Source organism: Vulpes lagopus, chromosome 14 (assembly GCF_018345385.1).
Source record: "Vulpes lagopus strain Blue_001 chromosome 14, ASM1834538v1, whole genome shotgun sequence".
Classification (NCBI taxonomy): domain Eukaryota; kingdom Metazoa; phylum Chordata; class Mammalia; order Carnivora; family Canidae; genus Vulpes; species Vulpes lagopus.
This window is the reverse complement of record NC_054837.1, coordinates 35,858,558-35,882,367: the sequence shown is the minus strand read 5'-3', so window position 1 is coordinate 35,882,367 and position 23,810 is coordinate 35,858,558. Positions and strand designations below refer to the sequence as shown.

At 62.1% G+C, this 23,810-nt stretch overlaps 1 protein-coding gene across 1 annotated transcript; it reads right to left on the bottom strand.

The window, feature by feature from the left end:
- Positions 1 to 1,137: 1,137 nt before the first annotated feature.
- Positions 1,138 to 22,346, bottom strand: ULK1 (unc-51 like autophagy activating kinase 1). Its single transcript, XM_041728572.1, is given in 29 exon segments — positions 1,138 to 2,718; positions 2,808 to 2,943; positions 3,673 to 3,720; positions 3,722 to 3,831; positions 4,015 to 4,133; positions 4,219 to 4,391; positions 4,501 to 4,694; positions 5,087 to 5,230; positions 5,320 to 5,429; positions 5,792 to 5,982; positions 6,419 to 6,687; positions 7,004 to 7,090; positions 7,220 to 7,368; positions 8,159 to 8,281; positions 8,774 to 8,866; positions 8,986 to 9,046; positions 9,931 to 10,084; positions 10,767 to 10,855; positions 11,223 to 11,273; positions 11,670 to 11,752; positions 11,840 to 11,898; positions 12,943 to 13,044; positions 13,185 to 13,258; positions 13,341 to 13,514; positions 14,215 to 14,251; positions 14,500 to 14,532; positions 21,337 to 21,378; positions 21,462 to 21,554; positions 22,023 to 22,346. Coding segments are annotated over 29 exon segments (3,165 nt in total). The 5' UTR covers positions 22,134 to 22,346; the 3' UTR covers positions 1,138 to 2,662.
- Positions 22,347 to 23,810: the final 1,464 nt, after the last annotated feature.

Sequence of the window (23,810 nt, the reverse complement as noted above, 5' to 3'; positions counted from 1 at the left end):
GCACCAAGGTATCCTTCGGTGGGTAACTGGATAAACAAAGTGACCCATCCAAACAATACAGTACACTCAGAGCTAGAAGGAAAACGACCTTTGGAAAAGACACAGAGAAACCTCAGCTCCGTCTTATGTCAAAGAAGCTGAAAAGGCTGCACGCCGTCTGATTCCAGCTCTATGACACTCTAGAAAAGACCAGGGCTTGCCAGGGGGTGGGGGAGGGAAAGGAATGGGCAGAACAGAGGATCAGGGGCGGTGAGGCTGCCTCGGTGCCGCTGATGAGGGACATGCATCATCCGACAGGTGTCCAGCCCAGCGATGGACAGCAACGACCATGACCGGGAGTGACTCGCAGACTGTGACCCACATCCCACACTGATGCAGCTATTGACAATCAGAGAAACAGAGGGACAGCAGGGGGAGGAGGAGTATATACAACTCTGAAGTCTATTAATGTAGCAACAAATGCCACGATTGTCTTAACCCTTTGGGCATTTCTTCCACTTACAGACACACGAGGGGCCCCACAGAGTGGAAGGGGTTCCACCCCCTGCCCGGTTCCCCACCAGCACAGCCCTTCCCATCTGCAGGGACCGCGCACACACACTGCAGGAAGCCAGACAGGAGCAGACCCCCGGCCCGCCTCCCCGGGCCTCACACTCTGTCTGTCTGCGTACTTTCGTATAATACTGTGGTTAGCCTTTTTGGTCAGGAGTTATTTTTAAAACCCACAGAAACAGTATGTAGTTTTGAAAATGCAAATTCTACAACCCGACCGACCTAGAAATGGCCAGCAAGCTCACGAAAGGATGCTGGCGATCAGATCAGCACAGCCAGAATTACGACAGAACCACAGCCCTGCTGCATCACAGACAGGGTGGACATGGCACTGCCACTGCGCAGTTTGGAGCGGGTTCCCCTCAACCCACACCCCCTGCTGGGTGTGCCCCCAAGGACTAAGACCAGGACCTGGTGGCAGAGGGACAGATGCAACAGCAAAATCACATCTGAGCACCAGAGCCATGCCCTGCGGGTCCGTGTCCTGCACGAAGCCCGGCACCCAGCACACGCAGGCTGACTCCAGGTGGGGACCCAGTGTGACACACTAGAAATGGTGACAAACCAGCCATCAGCTACACTCACTCAATTCCAAAGGTTTATTTCCTTAAATCAGTTTTACACAATGTAACGCAAATGAAGGGGTTGGGAGAATCACACAAAACTCCTTTTAAAGTACACCCAGGGTGGGGCGCTGAATCGTGGAGAACAGAATCAGCTGGCAGCACACACGCTGGGCGGTGGGCAGCACGGCAGCCCACAGGGGCACCCACGAGGGGCGGGAAGCTGCCCGAGTCCCCTCCCGTGGCACCAGCCTCCTGGTGGCCCTGGACCTCAGCCGACTGTAAAGCAATAAATATGCACACATTCCGTGCAGCAAGGAACGAAGTCACTGGGTGTTGAGGGAACATATGACAGGGCTGCCTTGAAGTCCAAGCACAGTGGCAGTATTTCAAGTATTGCAAAGAAACACAAAGATGTCTATGTCTTGGTGTAAGACCTTACAGCCCTTGCCCAGGGCACCCGGACTCAGGCAAGCTCCCTCTGCCCTCTCCAGGACAGAAGTCTCCCCACCCCACCAGCCCCTCCAAGGCAGCCAGGACCCAGCCTGCGGGGCAGGGAGAGGGAGAAGAACAAGGACAAGGACGCGGACACGACTTTGGCATCAAAACCCATTGTGAAAGCTGGATGTGAGGCTTCGCACCAAATGCCCTCACCTGCCCACTACTTCGTGGCAGGGGCAGGGCTGCTCTAACAGGCATCACCACCTCCACCTGCATCCCCACACGATGCTGAGGATCTACCCTTCCAAAACCAATATCCTAAACTCCTACAAATTTTCTTCTTTTGTTAAAAAAGAGCTGCAGAAAAATAAGACACATTTCAGGAGTAAAGTGTAATAGACTTCAACGTCTGTTCTGGGTTCAGAAAGCTTGGTGCTTCGTACTGTCCGTCCCTAAAAGAACATTTAAATAAGATGTCTGTGTCTACCCGAGAGGGTCCCAGGCGGCAGGCACAGCACACACGCTTGCACACGCTCGCATGACTATTTATATATGTATATATGTATATAGGTATGTACACACGCCCCGTAGTACAACAGGCGGGACTGCGCGGGCGGTCCTGCTTCAGGTCTGCCTGCATAAAGTGCTCCATGATTCACAAAGCTGGGTGGGTGGTCTTGGGGAAGGAAGGGGACCAGGAGGCCACACCTTTCCCTGGGCAGAGCAGTCTCGGGGCCTCTGCGTGTCCTCAGCACGTCAGCAGGCATGAGGGCTGCCCTGGGGTCTGGCTGGGATAGGGGACCGGCTACCTGTGCCCACTCGCCTCCAAAGTGGCCGAGGATAGTTGTGATCGTCAGGCAGGAGCTCTGCCCATCAGTGAGGCCAGAGGTCTGGCCTGGATTCAGATCCCAGCGCCCTGATGCCCACCGCAGCATAGCTCAGGCCTGCAGCTCAGGGGGGACCCACCCTCTCTCTCCCTACCACCACCAAGCAGCACCAAGGCCACAGGCTTGTCCCTTCAAGCCTGGCCAGCCGGCCGCCCCTCAAGCCTGTGGGATTGGCAGAGGAGATCCAGCCGTTGGACAGTGAGCCAGGTACTCCGCGGGTCAGGCAGAGATGCCGGTCAGCAGCGCCGAGAGTCTCCGCTCGATGCACAGCTTGCCTGCGGCACGGGATAGCAGCATGAGGGGGATCCTGCTAGACACCCGTCCCTCCTGCCCCCCACCCCCCAGCTGGCCCAGTGGCACTCACACTTCGCAATGTTCTCCACGTCTGCCTGGTCAGTGAGGATGTGCTGCAGCCCCTCCATGAGCAGCAGAGCCTTGTGGTAGCGCTGGACACAGTCCTCCCGGCGGTGGAACATCTCATCCAAGGCAGCCGACTGCACCTGCTCGAGGGGGGGCGAGGGGCTGAGCCCAGCTACCCGGGAACCCCACACCAGGCACACAGGGACCAGACACTGACTGTCACGGCACACACAGGGGCACTGAAGATGGCATGGCACACGGTGAGGACTGCTGAGGCCATGGGCAACCAGCCGGCCCCCACCGCCCCTCTGGCACACAGGGTCGCTACAGAGATGGCCTAAGTCACCAGTGGTCACCCTTGGGGAGGAGGCAGGCTGTCCCCCGAACGTTTGCTCTGACAGCACAGGTATGCTACACGGATGAATGTTCTCGAAAACAGCCACTCCTCAGAGCCAACTGTCTTCAGGCAGGAAGACCCCCAAGCCACAGAAGCAGAGAAGGTCGTGTGGTGTCCCCCCACCCCACCCCCCCACCCCCGTTAACGAGCTGCACAGCTGAAGCCGGGCTACCTGCAACTGGCCTCTCCCGGAGAACACTCGCCCCCTACTGGGCTTGCGAACCAGGCCGCCTGCTTCCCAGTGGGGGGACCCGAGGGCTGTGGCCAGGAATACCTGTGGGCCAGGGAGCCCGTGCAGTAGAGCCAGGCGGGCTCCCCACCCTGAGCTGGGCCTGGCGGGCCCCGGAGTCAGCGCTGGCTGTGGGGTGGCAGGAGTCACACCTCAGCCTCAGGTCCAGCGAGCTGTAGACAACACCTCCCCGCCCCCCACTGTAGCCCCACCACCAAGGTCCCACCTGCCATTCCCGCCTACCGTCTGCACGGCATGGCTGAAGATGAGCTTCTCGGCTGTGACACTCTGGGATACGATCCAGGAGCCGCTGCTTGTCCAGGAAGAAGCGTTGCAACCGTAGGCTCAGGCCTTGGCAGGACACCACACTGGCCTTGTACAGTTCGTTCAGCTTACGCACCACTGTGGCAGGGGGCAGGGGCCGGGGCGGACGTGCAGCCGCCATCAGCTCAGGCTGCCCTTGAGTGCCCGGGAGCCCTGGCTGCTCCCCACCCAGGCTGGCCCTGCCCCAGGTGACCCCTCCCCCCACCCTATCTGTCCACCGTCTGTGGCCTCCATCGATGCCCCTGGGGGTGCAGAGCTCACCCTGCTTTACGGTGGACGACAGGCACAGCTTGCCAGCCCGGATCTGGTCAATGGCGGTCTGCAGGCCTGAGGACAGCAGCTCAGCCACCTTCAGGTAAAGCACCAGCTGCTCCGCGAAGCTACAGCGGAACAGATGTGTCAGACGGCCCGAAGGCCGTGGACCCCAGGCCGCCTCCCCACCTTGGCCCCGTGGGGCACACACACCCCCACTCGCGGCTCAGTAGGCTGATCTGGTCGGCCACGACGCTCTCCTGCAGCTGGTACTCAGGTCCCCCGGCTGTGTTGCTGGCACTGCCCCTCAGGGCTGCAATGTCCAGGACGTGCTGGACGAAGACGAGCGTGAAGCGCAGGCTGTGCAGGATCTCCGTGTGCTCTTGCTGCGCAGACGTAGGGCAGCTGAGGCAGTGGCTGTGGCTGCACCCCTGCTGCCCCGGGACCTGCTGCACATGGTGGGGGGGGCGGTACAGGGGTGGGGGCTCGGCTCACCTCCATCAGCGTCTCCTCAGGGAGGTCCGGGGCCTCGAAGGTCACAGCTCCCTCCAGGTTGGCGGTCACGGGGTCAGCAAAGCTACAGCAGTGGCTAGGGGCCGGGACCTCCGGGGCAGCCTCACTACAGGCTCCAGGTGCCAGGTGCCGGGCAGAGGAGGAGCCCGCTGAGCCAAGGGAGCTTGAGGAGCCCACTGTGGGGAGAGGCCAGCGGGCAGCAGCCCTAGTCCTGCTTGTCCCTCATAACTCTCTGATGCAAACCCCCTCCCCAGCCATCTGGTCACCTCAGGTTACACTCCTCTTCTGCCACCCTAAGCAGAGTCCACTGCAGAAGCCCCATCCCTCCTGGTCCTGCCCACTGCAGGGGTCCTCCAGTCCAGAGGCTGGAGCTGTGGGCGCATCTGTGCCCTGAGCGCAGGACTCCTGACCCAAACAGAACAGCCCTCCCAGGCAGCTGCAAAAGCAGGTGCTGTGAGCATTACCCTGACCACACGTAAGGACACGACCTCACGCTTCCAGAACCATCCTGACCCATCTGCACTGCCACGTACCCCCTACAGCCTGGAGGAACACGTGCAGTCCTCACCTGAGAACATCCTAGTACGAGGACCCTGGGGTGGCGTGGTCCCACTGGGGGGCGAGCCCACAGTGAACACCACAGGAGATGGGCTGCTGGCACCCCCAGCACGAGCTCCCGGGTGCAGGTTCCCTCCAAGGCCAGCAGAGGGCGCTGCAAGAGCAGGGGGGGCTCAGGGCCTGGTGGTCAGCACCCCCCCATCCCGCTCCAGGGTTGCCCCAGGGATGCCCCGGTTGGCCCACCGATGTCCATGGGCTTCTCCTGCAGGCTGTCTGTGCTCCCTGAGTCAGGGGCCTGGGTCCCGAACGCAGCCTTAAGGAGCAGGTCTGTGAGGCGGCCGGTACTAAGGGACCTGCTAGGTGAGGAGCAGTGAGGAGCGGGCACCAGGCCTGGACCTGAATCTCCCAGCCTCCCCACCGCCCAGCCAGGGTCCGTGCTCAGCCCAGCCAGGGGGGCTCCCCACCCTGCCCCAAACCGCTGCACACCAGGCACACAGGCACTTCACGTGTGCTGGCCATGCAGTCTCCCGCCCCCCTCGCCCGCCCCCAGATGCAGGTACTGTCCCCCGTTGAAGGGACACACAAAGTGCGGCTCAGAAGGGGTCACAGTGGGAGGAGGTACAGACTGGGCCCTGACTTGGGGAGACCAGGTCTGCTCCCGGCCTCTCCCAGAAAGCAAGCGCACGCTCTGGTCAAGGAGGCCCTGCCCACACACCTGCCGAAGGGGCTCTTGTCCTCAGTGGGCCGCAGGCCAGGGCCCAGCTGCTGCCCTTGGAACGGTCCTGCCTCTGAGAGGTCTGGCAGAGTCCGGTTCCGAGGTGGGGTCATGACTACACCCTGCCGGGCCAGGAGGGTCAGCAAGTTCTGGGAGCTGGGGTTCTTGGGGAAGTCGAAGGCGGGCAAGGCCTAGGAGGAGCAGGGGGGCACTGAGACGCATGCTTCAAGTGTGCTAAAAGCCTGATGCCGGCGCCTGTACAGCACCACGCTGCCGCCACCAGACCTCGTTCACTGCAGGAGGGCACTGAGCACCCGCACACCCACCACGCAAACATGTGCCCTCAGGAACCCCACATGCATGGCTATAGGTGTGTCCTCACATCACCCACGAGAATAGCACAGCGAGGGCTAAGCTAAGCAATGTGCCTGGAGCAGAGCACACTCTGGGGCCTGAAGCGCCCCATTCCCAGGCCCATGTCCCACAGGAATCCTGCCGGGCAGGTGGCTGACATCCTGGGCAGGCGGATGGGGAGGGGTCCTCAGTACAGAGCCACCACACACCTCATGCAGGCCTGGCCACTTCCTCCCACCCCTCTGCCCTGCCCCAGCCCCGGGGCCTGGTTACCTTGGTGGGGGAGCCCAGGATGGGGGGCAGGGGGTTGCGCTGCAGGAAGTCGGGCAGCTTGGGCGAGCCTCGCAGGGGCCGGCAGGATTGCAGCCCATGGGCTGGCTGAGGGGGGCTGGACTGTGGGTGACCAAACGCCGTCCCCAGAGGGTCTGTGGGGGGCTTGGGCAACTTGGGACGGACGACGTGCAGGTCGGACAGGTTAGGAGCGCTGTGCAGGCGGTAGCCCAGCCCAGCAGTGTGAGGAGAGGGCTCGGGCACAGAGGAACCTGGGGCCGGATGGGACAAGACCTGGTCACCGCCGGGTGGGGCTTACCCAGCGTGGCCCAGCCCCCACCACCAGCAAGGGGAGTGTGTGGGAGACCCTCAAGTCAGAACCACTCCCCCCACCCCAGCTGCTCCGTGGTGTACCTGAGCAAACAGGCACAGGTCACGCACCAGGCGGGCGCACACAGAAGCCCCGAGAGCTCCTCCACAGGCTAAGACCTGAGCTGTGGACAGTGTCACAGCACCTTCCTTCCCTTGTAACGTGACCGCTACGAGAGCGGGAAGCTGGCTCCTGCCCTAAGCCAGGGCTGCGCCTACCTGGACGAGGGGATCGGCCACCCCGCATCTCGGCTCCCTGGGGGGAGGGTGCCCCGCTCCAGCCCGGCCGCTCGGGGATGATTCCAACTTGAGCAGAGAGAGGAGTCATCAGGGTCATGCCCTGACGGGGAGAGCAAGTCTCCTCCCACACTGTCCCAGCCCGGGGAGAGGCCCAGTCCCACTTCAGACGTGTCCACCAGGGGCATGCAGGTTCACCTTGTGGAGACGGGGTGTAGGGCCGCCCCCCACCCAGAGACAGCTTTCTGGCCAGGGCAGCTCCGTGCTCGGTGTGGGATGGGGGTGACGGACTAGCCCGGGCAAAGCCCAGGGGACTGGTGCTGCCAGACCTACGGATGGCGGAGGACCTGGGGACACAAGCAGGCAGGATGAGGTGAGGCCCCAGCCATACACAGTGAGGGCCACAGCCGTACGAGATAGCTCGTTCCCCTCCATTCAAGTAACAGGCCTCACTCAGGAGCCCTCGGGAAGACGGGACAACTCGCCCTCCTGCCCAGAGCTGTAACGAGGGAGTGAAGAACCCCAGCATTTCCCCTGGGCATCCTCAGACCTGAGGTCACAGTCCCTGCCAGGACAGTCACTAGCAAACAGAACCTTCTGTGAATTACAAAAAAGGGGGCCTCTCCCACTGTTTGTTGAAATTTGTCAAAAATTGATACTGGGGGGGGACGCCTGGGTGGCTCAGCGGCTGAGCATCTGCCTTTGGCTCAGGTCATAATCCCAGGATTCTGGGATGGGATCCCACATCAGGCTCCCCACGGGAAGCCTGCTTCTCCCCCTGCATAGGTCTGTCTCTCCCGCTCTGTCTCTCTCATGAATAAACAAAATCTTTAAAAAAAAAAAAAAGATACTAGGTTTTGTAAATTCAAGATACACATCCACCAAAAAGTTGTCCTAAAAAAAACAGAATTAAAAAAAAAAAAAAACCCAGAATTTCCATGCATCCGTAAATGGTGGCAGCGAGACTTACACAACTTACAGCCTGTACAACCGTACGTGCGGCACAACAGTGCCCCAGTCCGAGGAGCCTGTAGGGGGTTCTCACTATCGTTCTCCAGGGCATGCCCTTTGCCAACAGGGGCACCCCTATAGCCATGGGAGGTGGCGGTGGTGGGAGGTGAGGGTGACTACACTCACCGTGTGGTCTGGTACTGGGTGGGTGACTGGAGGTTCTGCTCAATGCGCTGGTAGTTGTGCACCTGGGTGGGGACAGGTATGGGGACCGACACGCCACATCTGCTGCTGAACGGGCCGGCCCGGCTGTGGCAGGAAGAGAGGCAGGGGGTACAGAGGGGTGTCAATGGAAACAGTGTGCTGGGCTGAACCCCGGGCCCCAAAACATCCTGGGGCAGAGGCCACCAAGGCTGCCTGCCTCCTCCGCTCCCACAGGCTGCTGCCACCCTTCAGGCAGCAGGCCTGCTGACATCCTGCTCACCCCGTGCCCTGTGCCCAAGGGGCATCTGGCTGGGACCAGCCACTGGGTCATGTGGTCGGTGGCCAGCCTCAGGACAATGAGGCTGGGCCTGGTCCCCGGCTTGGCGCTGCAGGCTAGGGGTGGTGGCAGCGCTGGTCCCTCAGCTCCCCCTCCCCCACCCTCCGGGGACTACGTCCCTCCCACCACAGGCACCCATAGAAGCCAGGGGGCCTCCGAGGCCTGAACCAGAACAGGACCTGTGGACACAAAGTGCTGCCTACAAAACCGGACCTGGGGCTGGGGGCCACCCAAGCCTACCCCACCCCACCCCTGCTCACCCTGATGGGCTTGGAGAGCTGCTGCTGCATGGCGGAGAAGGAGACGGGGTCCGGCCACGGCTCTCCAGGCCAGCTGAAGCCACCAGGGAGCTCCTGGTGGGGACAGAGCATGGAGGGACATGTTCGGGTGGACCTGACCCAGGCAGAGCAAGAGGACAACAGGAGGCGCGAGATGCTCCCCATGCCAGGAGGGGGCAGGACAGAGAGCTTACCCGCTACACATCAGGCTATCCGGTGGGGGCTTGGCACCAGCCGCCTCGGCCACCAGGTCACCTGTGGACAGGAGACGGGTGATGCTGGGCCTGGGTACCTCTCACATCAGAACAAGCGTCCACTCCACGCTCCTGGGCCACCTCCCCCACCACAGCTCAACTCCAGACAGCAGGGGGAGGCTCCAGGCAGGGGGAAGTGGCAGTGCTCCCAAGTCCCCACTTCCATCACCTTACCTGACCAGACCTCAGGGCTCTGAAGGTGCCCTCCATACCCCAGAGCCTTCAGCCACCTTGCAGGCGACCAAGGCTCCCAATCTGGGCTGGACCCCTCCTCTGGGACCCTGGGTCTCGGACCTGCCCCATCACCCTTGCTCACGGCCCTGTCTTCCTGCTTGCTGCCCTGCCCTGTAGGCCCAGAGCCACTCCAACCCAGCCCTGTCTCAGGAGTCATGGGATGGTCAGGGGCAGCGAAAGGGAAAGAAGTGTCCACACCCAGGATCTCAAGAAGAACTTAATACCCCAGGACAGAGTTTTGGGAGGGGCTGGGCCTGTCCCAGAGGCCTGAGCACCTGTGCTCAACAGACACTAAGCTAGCAGCAGCTCCCTCCCTGGGAGCAGGCACTCTGGAGGGTGGGGAGACTGGAGAACAGGACCTGAGCTCAGGGACTCAGTCCGTGGACCAGCCACGGGGCACCGGGACCACTTGGCTTAGACTCTGTAGCCAAGCTGACCTGATACAGAAGCTCCCAGGACCATCCTGAGGGCGCACAGGTAGAGACAAGTTTGCAATGACAAACCTGCAATGGCCACCGGTCCCCATTTCCACACCCACACATGTGCACACCACACACACACACACACACACACTCTCTCTCTCTCTCTCTCTCTCTCTCTCTCTCTCACACACACACACACGCTCACACCAAAGCAACCCCGGTCCTAGACCTGGAAACTGGGCTGGGACCATGACGAAGTCATCTGTATCACAGGACGAGTCCTTGCTGCTGCCGCCGGAGCCTCGGGAGCCCTGCAGGAAGCCAGCAGCGTCGGCCGGGGACGTCAGCGTCTTCTGGAGCTGCTGGTGCATCTCTCCCAGGGACTAGGGGTCAGAGGGAGGGCCACTGAAGCTCACTCAGGGCCTGGGTGAAGCCAGAGCTGCTGGCGCTGACAGAGGGCTCAGCCTGCCCTCCTCCCCACTGGTTTCTGCAAGCTCCACAGCCGGCAGGGCTCCGCAGCAGCAGTCACCAGACGGAGCCACCCAGCTCCCGCAGAGCTCCCAGGGAGACTTCCCATGTCTCCCATCAGTCCTGCAAAGGCCTGAAAGGGCGGCCACTCCACGCTTAGGACGTACAGCGTCCAACACCAGCTTTCCACATGGGCAAGACTTGTCCTCACACTGGCCCTGGCGCCCCAGCTCCGTGCCCACCCATGCTGAGGTGCCAGAGACACACACTGCAGGGTGGTCTCCAGGACACAGGGCCATCCCGTCCCCGTTTCCACACCCACACGTGTGCACACCAGCACACACGGACCCACACCTAGCAGGTCAGCCTCTGAGACAGGAAGGCTGTGGTGGGGGGGCTAAAAGTGGTTTTGCCAACTTGTCACGCTTCAACATTTCACAATCAGGATGGATCTGTCTGCAGTTAGTGTGAGTGAATCAGACAAAGTCACAGAATCAAAGGCAGGTGTCCTGACGGTCTCCTGGCAGCAGTGTGCTGTCCACACAGGACACATCCCAGGAGAGAAGCCCAAGGCCCGAGCCCCAGCAAGTGACTCACCGGCGGGGAGGCCAGGTGTGAGGTGGAGCTGCTGCTGGAGCTGCTGCCGGACCCCGAGCTTGGGTACGAGGGCACAGGCACAGGAGGGGCTGGCGGGGGGCAGTGGTCAGCTCACAGGCACTCCTCCCTGGCCCTACAGACCCCCCCCACTTGGCACTGACCCCATGCTACAGACAGATGCTAGCTCCAGCTGTTTCCATGGAACACCGCCCCCCCCCCCCCCCCCAAGTTACGGGCTAGCCTGTCAGCAGCAAGTGTGGCATCCTGGTCCCCAGGCAGGTGCAAAAGGACTGTGCAGCACACTGAGCAGAAGCTGCAGCTGCCCACCCAGAGGACTCACATGCTGGTGGGGAAGGGACAGCCCCCAGCCCTATTCTCCTCAACCTACAGCACCATGTCAGCCAAGCCCAAGCCCCACTGTGGCTGTGGGGGCCCCAAGATCCTCAGGGGACTCACACTTCTTCACAGTGGCGCTGGCATCGAGGAAAGGGTGATGGAAGAAGTCATCTGTGGGAGAAAGGATGAAGAGCCCTGACTCCAGGGTCCCAGCAGGAAAGATGGTGTTCACCTCCATCCACGGCCCCTGGGGCCCAAGCTCCAGCAATCCTGGCACCCGTTCCAGCCAGCATCACACCAGGAGTGGAGGGAGAGAGGGAGACAGCCCCAGCTGCTGGCTCTTCACCACGTCTGGCCAAGGCTGGGCCTCCCCACCCACCTAATACCTGTTCCCAGCAGCACTTCCCATTGCAAAACTGGGGTTTTCACAGCCCATGTTTCTGGGAAAGCAGGTGTGGGCAACCAGGAGACAAGGGTGGAGGGCTCCCAGCCAGGAGGGCCAAGCCCCAAACCAGGGAGCCGGCAGGAGAGGACAGGAGGAGTGGGCTGGTGGCGGGGCCTGCTCACCGAAGTCCATGCGGTCCTTGTGGTTACGCTGCAGCAGCGCCAGCAGCAGCTGTCTCAGTGGGGCAGATGTCTCCCTGGGGATACTGGGCAGTGCAAACACAACATGACGTGATCAGCCCCGGGTCAGCTGGGATGCAGGGGGCGGGTGAGGCCAGGACCCAGGCACTTACGTGGGTACCAGTGTCTTGTTCCTCTCGTAGAAGAGGCGGAGGTCCTGGGGGCTGCTGGCCTGGCAGGGGATGGCAGCGTGAATGCCCCCACTACACCAGCTGCTCCCCCCACAGCCTCCAAGCCCTGTCCAAGGTCCCTGGTCCCTGGCCACAACTGCCGGCCAGGACTCGTGGCCCTGGACCAAGCACCACGTGCCCTCTATGCTTCTGGGGATGGGCCTCCCTCCTCCCCTGTCTAGCCTCCAGACCAGGGGGACCGCACAGGGTGGTCAGGTGGCCCAGAAGCCAGGCGGCCAGGCCTCCCTCCCGCTTAGGGCAGACTGGTCAGGGTACACACTGGATGTCTGAATGCGTGCTTCTTGTGAGGAAACGACAGTCCATGCACCTCACCCCAGCGGAAGATCCCAAAATCTTTCCCCTTCCAGGGGGCGCTATACCCCATGGGGAGCACCTGGCAGGCACGCATGTGGCTGGTCACTGCTCATGCACACTGCTGTGTGACATGTCGTTCCCAGGGCTGGCAGCTGGCCAAGACCAAGAGAGCATCTCTCCTTCCCGGGGCTGACAGTGAGAGATGGCCCTCCACCTGCTCAGGCAGGGGGACACAGCAGATGAGGAGGGGCGCAGGGAGCTAGGGGGCCAGCCGAGGTCACTGGGCAGTCACGGAAGGTAAGGGGCAAGCTGGCAATAGCTGAGAGCTGCGTAATCAGGCCAGAAAGTCGACACGGGATGCGCAGCCCAGCACGGGGGGCTTGGAGCCCCCAGCCCTCTGGAATCCCGCTGCTAGCAGGCCACTGCTTTTCAAATGTGATGCCCCCCTCCGCCCCCATGCCTGAAAGCAACTGGGCCTCGTGGCATGGATGGGAGGACATAGACTTGCTTCTGACACACACACAGGCACATGCCAATGTGCTCAAGAGCCCTCGGACCCCACCGTGGCCTGGAGGAGGGCAGGGCCCCACATGCCTGCGTGGTGGGAGCCACGAGACCACCTGACTCTCGTGAGCAAGGGCTGCAGGCCCGCAGTGCTCAGCGGCCGAGCTGGGACCCAGAGCCGAGTGCTGGAGTGGCGGCCAGCGCCTACCTGACCCAGACTTGCTCACCTGGAAGGGCGCCTTCCCCGTCAGGCACTGGTACACGATGGTGCCGATGCTCCAGAGGTCTGCCTTCCCATCGTAGTGCTGGGACATGATGACCTCAGGGGCCTATGGGGCATTAACAGACAGACGCCACACCAGACGACTGCAACAGCATGTGGCAGACGACAGTGGTGCAGCCTCGCGGGAGAGGCATGGGAGCCCCCGACACTCTTCCCGGGGCAGCAGGGCAGGGGTGGCTCACCTACCATGTACATGGGGGAGCCGCAGAGCGTGGCCGCCATCATGTTGCTCTGCAGGTACCGAGCAAAACCGAAGTCGGCTGAAGAGGAGAAGCGCGTGAGGCGGCCAGCCGAAGCTCTCGAGCCTGCCTGGCACCCTCCCCTCACCAGCCCCGGCCTTACCAATCTTAACGCGGATGTTGTTGGGGTTGGCGCGGCGCCCACCAGGGTTGGACAGCAGGATGTTCTGGGGCTTCAGGTCACGGTGGATGATGCCCTTGCTGTGCAGCAGACGCATGGCGCCTGCAATCTGCTGCAGGAAGAGCCGGATGGTGTCCTCACTCAGTGTCCGCATGGCTGCAGGGAGACGGGGTGGCTCACCGGGCACCCAGCCCTCCCGGAGGCTTCACGCTCAGCGCTGCTCCCACACGCACTCCTTCACATTCCCACCCCCACCCTGCAGCAGCTGGGCACGGACCCTTCCACTGCGGGCGGCTGGCATCTTCCTCCCACACTGCCCAGCACCACCCTGCCACAACATGTGGTGCCCTGAAGCACCCTTCCCCAGTTACCATCATTCTCCGGAGCCACCTCTGCCCACCACTGGAGAGGAGCCCCAAGACCTGCCCTCAGGGATAGAGGGGATGAACACGCCGATGCCAGGGCCACGACCCGGAGGGCACCTACCCCCCCACCTGTGGCAGGGTCCCGGGGAGGCCCACCCCTCTGTGGTGAGCCAGGCCTTACTGGGCCCAGAGTGCTCGGAACAGACCAGCCCCCAGCAGAGAAGCCAGCCAGGTGCTTCAGGGACCCCGTAGGGCCAGGGGGCACCACATCCCCACAAACCACTTAGGGCCCTGCTCACAAGGGGCCTCCCTGACCGATCTGTCCAGGGAGGCTGTCCCTGATGGCTCCACTGCCCTGTCCATCTTCCCTAGCAAGTGCCAGGGGAGACAGGAGGACCCTCCGGGGCCCTGATTCATGTCAGACTACCTTGCAGGCTGGGTCAGGGTGAGACTGGGCATGCAGCCCACCTGGCCAAGGGGCGTCCACTCACTGTGCAGGTAGTCAGCCAGGTCCCCGCCATTACAGTACTGCAACAGACCATTGGAACACCCGGTCAGCGGTCAAGGCAAACCCTCCGGCCCTTCCTGGATTTCCCCACCACCCTACACCTGCTCCCCTGCTCCTGGCCTTCCTGGGGCAGATGTCCCTCGCAATCACCCCTCAAGCACCTGCCACGGCCGCCAGGGCTCCTGATGGGGTGGGCCCTCAGCCCACGGATGACAAGGAGACCAGGAGAGCCTTCCCTGCCCTCACAAGCTGGGCCCACAAGACTCACCTCCATGACCAGATACACGGAATTGGCCATTTCCTGCAGGACACAGAAGTAGCAGTGAGAAGTGCAGAGGAACACCCCCTGCCCCCACTCCTCTCAGCCTCAGCATGACGTAGGCGCTCAGCACCCATGCCCTCACCATGCCACCCGGGCTACAAGCGAGGCCAGTGAGCACGGACACCAACGGGCCTGGAGAGCCCCACGGCCCCCTGTACCAGCACCTAGCCAGCTGGGTGGTGGCCAGTTGAGCCCCTCTGACAGCCGAGTGGGCTTGAATGAGAGGGGCAGCAGCCAATCAGAGAATGCGGATGCTGCCAGGTAGGGGAAGAGGCCGAGGTCCCAGGAGAGGTGTCTGCGGTAGACGTGGACTCTGCCTCTGAAGAGCACCTTCAACTACCTTCACTGCCCCCGTCTCCGTCAGGATCAGGGTCAGCCCCACCCTGAAGTTTCAACAGGGCTCCCCTTCGTGCGCCACCCTCCAGGGGAAGACCCAGGTCCCAAGGAAGGACCCAGCCCAAGCAGGAGTGCCTTGACGCCAGACCTCAGAAACCACGCCTAACTCCAGGATCAAAGATGCCAGCAGAATTACAGCTAGGCAGCGCCAGCCCGCTACAGGCCAGCAACGGCAGCTGGGCCAGCTTCCGGCTCAGCCACGCAAGGCCCCGGGTGCCACTGGCATTCTTGGCTGTGTGCACCCCCCGAGACAGAGGAGCCCGAGGCCAGGCCACGACACACCCCCACCCACCAAATGCCAGCATCCATACGGCCCTGTGCTACGAGCATGCTTCATCTGCTGGCAGGGTCTCTGTTACCCTCTACTGTCCTACAGATAGATGGTCCCTCAGCTCTGCCCCAGGAAGTGGCCCTGAAAGCAAGGACCTTCAGTGTCAGCACACCACCAGGGCAGGAGCCCTCTCTGCTCTGCACTGTGCGAGGGGGCGAGCCCGTGAACTGGCCCCAACACTCTCAAAGCATGTGCGGCGAGGCTAGGGGGCCCCTAGGAAAGGGGCAGGGAAGGGACCCCAGGAGGGACCTTTCTCCAGTCACTGGGGGAGGCCACCTCAGGCTGATCCACCAAGGCCTGACCTCCAGCAGTGGGCCATTACCTTCCAGCCCTACTCAGGTCTCAGGGATGCTTTTGACCCCCGCCTGTCTCCAGATAGGGACCTGGAGCTAGGACATGAATTGGTACTGGGGATACCCCATGTTTAAGTGTCAGTACCCACCAGGGCTCCACCAACAGAGGACCTATGTCCGTGACAAGGACAACCTGGGGAGCAGGCTGAGTCGTGGGGTGGGCTCTCAGGGTGTGGGAGCCCAGGGCTGGCATGCTTGTGCCTGTATGCCCCCACCCTGCATTCCTAGGCCCATCACTGGTCCTTCCGTGCCAGCTGTAGGGGAGAGATAACACAGGGGCAGCTCCAGGAGAGTCCCCTGGGGGCGGGCCTGGCCCAGAGGGGCAAGAAAGAGAGAGAGAGAGAGAGAGAGAGAGAAACAGAGAAAGAGAACACGCCTCAGAGGCGGGGGAGGCAGGGGCCGGATCCAGCAGGGGGTGGGGCAAGAGAGAAGAGCCCAGGAATAACTTAGGAGAGGCAGCACACCGGTCACTTGCCACCGCCCTGCCACAGCCACTTCTGCTGTTTGCTGGGCATGCTGCTTGCTGCACAATCACTCCTCACCATGAGCTCCAGGGAATGCTATGAGCTTTCTGGTCTGCAGTGGCCCAGAGAAGCTAAGTCCCTTGCTCTGGGACACACAGCAGAGAAGCAGAGCTGAGACTCAGGCCCAGGCACGCCCAGAAGAGCCCCAAACCCACCCTGCCGAGCCAGGACAGGCAGGGCCAAAGTGACAGGCAATACGGAGACAGATGGGGCATCTCCTCCCCACCGAGTGTTCTCAAGGACTGACCTACCAAGACTGGCACGGACACAAGGGCTGTGTGGGAGCCTGAGTCCAGAGCCTGGGAGCCTCCCTCACCCCAAATCTGGGAGGCCTCAGACCCCACAACAACCCACCCTGTAAAGAAGGCCCCCACAGCAGAAGTGACAACAGGGTCCCCTTTGTACTCAAGAACCCACAGGACCCTGAACACAGCCTGGACCCTACTCCCACCCCAATCCCCACATCCCAGCCACGGCAGACTTCCAGGTGTGAGAATGTGATGGCAGACACCCTCCCTCCAAAGACCCCACTCCACAGGCCCCCAGGGCCCCTGCCCAGCCCTGCGCATCTCCCATCCCCACTGGCCCACTGTTCATAGCACACTCCAGGCCCTCCCTGCCCCCAACAGGAGGTCACAGCTTATCGCGTCCCCAAAGGCCTCCTGCCCTAAGACCACACTGAAGCCTCCCCAAGTCCGTGAGTGACAGGCCAGGGTGCCGCTGGGGCTATGTGGGGGCTCTTCCTCTCCACTCTGACCTCTGTCCCTGTGGCCTAGGATCAGCTCCACCCTGCAGTGAGCCCTCCGGGGCAGGGAGCGGAGTGCTAGCAGGGAAAGAGCACGGCAGGGCTGAGGCTGACCCAAGAGAGCCAAATCGGGGTCTCCCACCACCCTGGGGCCAGAGGACAGCTTCAGACCAGCCCCTTCCTGCATCTGTCTCCCCACGGTGACACCCTTAACTCCACTGGCTGGCAGAAGCTGAGCCATCTCCCAGGTGAGGTCAAGAAGCATGCCCAGGCCTGGGAAGCAGAAGCCAGCTCCAGTGTGTCCTCAACCCCGTGCCAACACCAAGCCAGGTCCCAAAGCAGCCTGGCCTCACTGTGGCCCACCCTGACGGGGACTGGGAGAAGGTGCAGGCCCCTGGGTGGGGCACTCTTCCAGAAAGGCTCTGTGCCCGAGCCCCTCTGCTGGGGCCACTCCCGGGTGTCCCCCACCCCTCTCAGGTGGTCAGCTCACCACCTACCACCACAACCTAAATGGCTTCAGACCCACTTCTGCTGGCCTCCACACATGCTAAACTTGGTTTTCACAAGCTCCCTTGGGAGTGAGCAGGGGCCACATAGGCTCCAGGCACCGAGGCACCTCCCTGGGGTCAGTCTAGATTCAGTCTACACACTTGAAGTTGTCAGGACTCCTTGCAGGGCTCCAGAGAAGCGTCAGATCCCAAGGAGCTCACCTCCCGCAGGAGGCAGAGGGGAACCACTGGCAGGTTCTTGGAGCTCATTATAAGGTCAGTGCAGAAACATACCCGTGGCCTAGGCACAGGCCGCCAGGTGCCATGTCCTATGGGGAATGCACAGGGCTGCCCTCGCTGCTCCATGGCCAGCTACCCACACGCCCCGTTGCCCTAGGACAGGGCAGGTCTGTTCCTGTCACAGGCTACCCAAGGAGGAAATAGGACACACGGAGGTCCTGTCATCTGCCCCAGACAGCTGGCAAGGGAGGGGTGGGGCTGGGCAGGGAAGCCTCAGTGGAGACCACCCCACCACACAGCCCAAGAAAGGGGATGATGAATCCCAGCTTGTGTCCCCAAGGTAGACAAAGCAAAGCCTTTACAAGGAGAGGACATGGAGCCCTCTCCATCCCCTGGCAGGGTGCCCAGAGGCCCTGGGGATAGGGCTGGCCTGAGCGTCACAGCCAGGTGTGCTGGGCGGCCTGGCACGGGCATCCAGGCACGTAGGAGGCCACCCCACCATGGGGCGCTAAGGTGCTTTGCTTAATAGGATCCCACTGCCTGCCTGGGCCAGGCCTGGTGGGTGGGCAGGCACTGACCTACTTAACTCCTCGGACACTGGCGCTCTTGGCTCAGGAAGGTGGCAGAAGCCCCAGTGGGGGCCAGAGCACAGCTGCCCACGGGAGCGGGGCTGCTCCCCACCCCTCGCTGGGCTCCTGCGGCCAGCTCCCACCGGATAAGGGTGCCTGGCCCCACCCCACTTCCTCAGGGGAGCCTCCTGGCACTGCCTGTAGGTAGGTCTGCCCGGCTCAGGAAATACAGGGGAGACTCTCAGGGCAGGGCGGGGCGTGAGCTGGTACAAGCCCTCAGAAAACAGAAGCCACACGCTCCTCCCAGAGACCCGGCAGGCCCAAGCTGCCGCACACCACAGTGACACCACAGACCCAAACCACACATGTGCCCGCGGCTGCTCTGTTGGGAGGACACTGACGATGGGGCACCCACGGCGACATGGACCCCGTACCCCCGGTGTGGTGTCAAGGGCACCAGGATAGGCAGCAGAGCTGTGGGAGTCCAGGGCTCAGAGTGGGGGGCCCTGCAGAGAGAAGTCCCCACAGCGGCAGAGTCCCGGGTCCTATGGCCACAGAGAAACTGGAGGGCTGAGCCCCTGGGGCAAGCTGCGTCCCCCTCCTGACCTCCCCAAAGGGCTTAACACAGCATTTCGCGATCTGCGTTCCCCACTGTCCAGCACGTATTACACTTCAACATTTTAAGTGAAAAAATTTAAGTTATAAAGATAGATAAAACAGCAGTAATGTGAAGCACCTGGGTGGCTCAGTGGTTGAGCGTCTGCCTTTGGCTCAAGTCATGATCCTGGGGCCCTGGGATCGAGTCCCTCATTGGGTTCCGTGCGGGGAGCCCGCTTCTCCCTCGGCCTGTGTCTCTGCCTCTCTGTGTGTCTCTCAGGAATAAATAAAATCTTCAAAAATTAAAAAATGAAAAGTCCAACAGGAATCATGCTGAGGGCAGGTGGCATTCCTAATACACACACATCACGAGATGCTCAATTTGCTCATACACAGATGAGAAGCCTCAATCACAGCGAGTGAAAAACACCGAGAGGTCATTTCCACCACGATGGAAGTCCGATAAGTAGCCTCCTGGCAAGGATGTGGGGAGACCGGCCCTTCCGTGCGCAGCCCTGCTGCGTTGTCCAGTCCAGCCCCTGGGGACCACACTTTGGCCACTGTCCCAACTAGAAACACGCATCCCTTTTACCCAGGGATTCCTGTCTAGGGACGTATGCTGCAGATACACACACGGCCAACCCGAGCGCAAGGACAGTCCCCACCATGCTGCTGCCATGTCAGAACGCCATCAGGGGGGGACTGGCAGGTCTGCTCTGGAACATGGGGCACTGGAACCCAGTACAACCACACACAACACCCACAGCCACACCAGGACAACAGCGAGGAGGGCACACAGGGTGCACCACCCAACGGCTCCACGGTCTCTACCACAGGAAGATACGGAGGCACAGACAGGGGAGGATACTTGCCCGAGGACACACGGCTAGTTCAAGTTTGGAGCTACCTTTAGAGCCAGGATTGGAACTAGGTGACCTAGCTTCAGAGTCGGGCTCTAAACCACTGTGCTTAAGGGGTGGCGACCTTCCCGGGAGAGGGCCGTAGTGTCTTACGGACGAACAGAGACAGCGGTGTGCAGTGACAGATCCTTCCCCAAGATACAGGCCCAAACGGAAAAGCCCTTTAGATGCAGAAGCAGATGGTATGTGGCCAAGTGGTCTATAAGGACACGCTCCTGCCCCTGGAGAGATCCAGAAACTGCCCACGTCGGTGTGGGTGCCTCTGGGGGCAAGACAGGGCCCAGCAGGGAAAGGGGTCTCCTTTTCCCAAGTCCCCTTTTATAACCCATTTTTCTTTAGCCAAGTTCCTTCTTACCTAGTTTAAAAAGCCATTTTTCCTGGGTCCCGTATGTCTCAGAGGAGTCTAAGGACCGGGGGAGCACCCCAGGCCCCAGGGCTGAGGGCCCAGAGCCCCAGCAGAGAGGCAGGGCCCTCAGAGCAGAGAGGCCATACTGGCCTCTAAACACTTCCTCCAGGCAGGGGAGGCTGAACAACCGCCCACACTAGAGGAAGTAGCACTGCCCACAGCCAGGTGTGGTCAGGATGGGGAAGGAGGGAGTGCCAGGGACCCAAGCAGGGGAGGACAGGTAAGGTGCGACAGGGAGGGGAGAGAGAGAGCAGTGGGGCCACCCTCCTGGCCCCGGGACACTGTGTCTCAGTAGCCTAGTGCCCGGCTTCCAGGTACTCGCCGGGACACTGGAACTGTGCCCTGCCCATGTCATCTCACATCATGCCACAGCCCCCAAGGCCACAGCCTGGCCCTGCAGGGGGAGGGAGGAGGCCACCAACACACAGACAGCCTGGCTGGGAACTTCCCCTCAGCCAGGGGCTGGTCCCGTGGCCTCAGTAAACAGGTTTCAAAACCATTAGTCAGCACTTTGGCCTGCAGATCTGCTGCCTCAGGTTCCCAATCCCCAAACTGGCTCTCCAGGGTCTGGGACCCTCACTGCCTAGCCCCACCGGAGGCCCCAGGGGTGGGGAGGCGACCAGGCTGGGGCCTCCCATGCCGGTCCTGGGCCTGAAGTGGACTCATCAGACTGAGCAACTGCCTCCCTCCCTTCTTCCCTCCCGCCTGGGCTGTCGCACCCCAACTGCCAGGGAGAAGGAATCTCCCTGGGCCCCTCCCCTCCCCCCAGCCTGACGCAGGGAGGGACCGGCCAATGCTGGGCCAGAGCAGTGTCAACAAACAAGTGGCAGCACCACCCTGCCGCCCGCCAGCGCTGGGGACAGGACCCCTCGGTCAGGGCCATTGGGTCAGACAACCAGGGCCTGCACCGCAGCCGGCCAGACCTCAGTGGGTCCCTGCGGCCCTGTGGGTGCCTGGGGCAGCCAGGCGGCGGGGACGGCAGGACTCTCCCCACATGCCCGGAGGAAGCTGGGCCCGAACTGGGCCGAGAAAGAAGTCTCCAGGGCTCTGGTCAGGCCTCTCGGATGGGCAGGCCAGAGAGCTACCCCCTCCCAACACGAGACCCCGGCCGGCCTGGGACCCAGCTGCTGCGGCCTGAGGCTGAGCACCGGCCAGCCTGGGAGGTCACGAACACCCCCCCCCACCACCACCACCAGCACAGCCCCAAAGCTTACCTGAAAGTCATACAAAGCCACGATATTTTCATGTTTCAGTTCCTAGGACAGAAACCCAAGTCTCTTAGGACCAAGGCTGGCTCGCCCACCACCCCGCTCCCCTACAGCGTCCAGCGCCCGCTCACCTTGAGGATCTTGATCTCTTTCCCCAGCAGCGTCTGGGACTTGGCCAGGTTCTTCTTGTTAATGCACTTGACGGCGACCTCCAGGTCGTGCTTCTGAAAACCAAGCGGGATGTTCCTCGGGGCCCAGAACCCAGGCACCCCGACAGGGCCACCGCCAGGCCAGGTAAGCACCTGGGAGTGTGTGTGTGTGTGGGGGGGGGGGGGGGTCCGGTGCCAGTCGCAAGGCCTGGGGTGTGGAGTGGGGAAGAGGCGTCCAGAGGTGCGGTGGGGTCTGGGATGCGGGGACGGGGCTCCCATGGCGGGGCTGAGCGTGGGCCTCTGGGTGTGGTGCGGGGATGGAGGGGCTGAGGGTCCGGGGCGGGCGGGACGGCTTCCCTGGGCCAGGGAGCGGATGGGGGTGGGCAGGTGTGAGGGCAGGGCCGGGGGGGGGGGGGGGAGTCCCAGGTGAGGGCCCCCACGGGGCGGGGATGGGGGGTGGGGGATGGGGGCGGGGTGGGGGATGGGGTGGGGGCGGGGCGCGGCGAGGGCCCCGGGGCTTGTCCCGGCCGCGGGCGCCCTCACCTCCCGGTGGCGGCCCTTGAAGACCACGGCGAAGGCCCCGTGCCCGATGAGGTCCTTGCGCGAGAACTCGAACTTGCCCACGGCCTCCAGGCCGCCGCGGCCGGGCTCCATGGCGCGGGCGGGCGGCTCAGGCGGCGGCGCGGGCCGGGGGCGGCGGGCGGGGGGCGCGCCCCATCGGGCAGGCAGGGCCCGCCTCCAGCCCCGCGGGCCGCTGGGGCGCGCTGGCAGCCCGGGCGGCCGGGCCGGGTGGCTCCGCGGGCGCGGTGAGGGCCGCGGTCGGGGTCCGGCTCCGACTCTAGCGGGAAACAAAAGAGCCGCGGCCGCAGGGGCCCAGAGCCCGAGACAGCGGCGCAGGCGCAGTGCGCGGCGGGGGCGGGGCGGGGGCGGGGCCTGGCGGGGCGGGGGGGCGGGGCCTGGGGGCGGGGCCGGGCCGGAGGGGCGGGGCCAGCACTGGGCTCGCCCCCTGGGGGACCTGACCCGGGAGGCTCTCCACCGCGACCGTGCCCCGTGTCCCCCTCTGCTTCCTCCTGTCTACGCAGCCGCATCACTGCCTGGATGTGGCCTGTGTACCCCAGGGTTAGGGACCGCACAGGATAGACCGGGCTGCTGTAGAGGTGCTGCATTTTATTCATTCTTTTTTTTTTTTTTAATTTTTATTTATTTATTTATGATAGTCACACAGAGAGAGAGAGAGAGAGAGGCAGAGACACAGGCAGAGGGAGAAGCAGGCTCCATGCACCGGGAGCCCGACGTGGGACTCAATCCCGGGTCTCCAGGATCAGGCCCTGGGCCAAAGGCAGGCGCCAAACCGCTGCACCACCCAGGGATCCCTAAAATGGAAATTTTATTTTATTTTTTTTTAATTTTTATTTATTTATGATAGTCACACACAGATAGAGAGAGAGGCAGAGACACAGGCAGAGGGAGAAGCAGGCTCCATGCACCGGGAGCCCGACATGGGATTCGATCCCGGGCCTCCAGGATCGCGCCCTGGGCCAAAGGCAGGTGCCAAACCTCTGCGCCACCCAGGGATCCCTATTCATTCATTTTTTAGTAGCCTGTACACACCCTCGAGAGCCCAAGTGCGTGGCTCCATCTCAGACCCTGAGATCATGAGCAGAGAGGATATCAGGAGTCGGAGGCCTAACGACTGAGCCCCCCAGTTGCCGGGATGTGTCCAGTGGTAACGAACCGTCTGCCCCATGGAACCTAAACACGGGAAATCAGAGGGAAAGCTTCTGTAAATCATTCCATTGGGAAGATACGCAGCAGGTTCTCAGACACAGTGTTAAATAGACACTCAGGCGTAAAGTGCTCCAAAGTTTATAATTAAGAGGCCCAACAGTGGGATCCCTGGGTGGCGCAGCGGTTTAGCACCTGTCTTTGGCCCAGGGCGCAATCCTGGAGACCCAGGATCGAATCCCACGTCGGGGTCCTGGTGCATGGAGCCTGCTTTTCCCTCTGCCTGTGTCTCTGTCTCTCTCTCTCTCTCTCTCTCTCTCTGTGACTATCATAAATAAATAAAAAAATTAAAAAAAAAAAGAGGCCCAACAGTGACTGTGCTACTGGTGTTCATTTTAAAGTCCCCGGAGGGGTGCATGTACAAGACCCTGAGAGCAAACCACTGCCATGATACACGTGCAGGTCAGGGTATTCACAGCGCTAGGCTATGTGTTTCCCGTGTAAGGTGTAACGCCTCTCCCGGGCTCTCCATCTGCCAGCCTTTCTCTGTATTGACTCATTTGTTGTTCCTCCCAGGGACTCCATGAGATACTTGTTTTATATCAC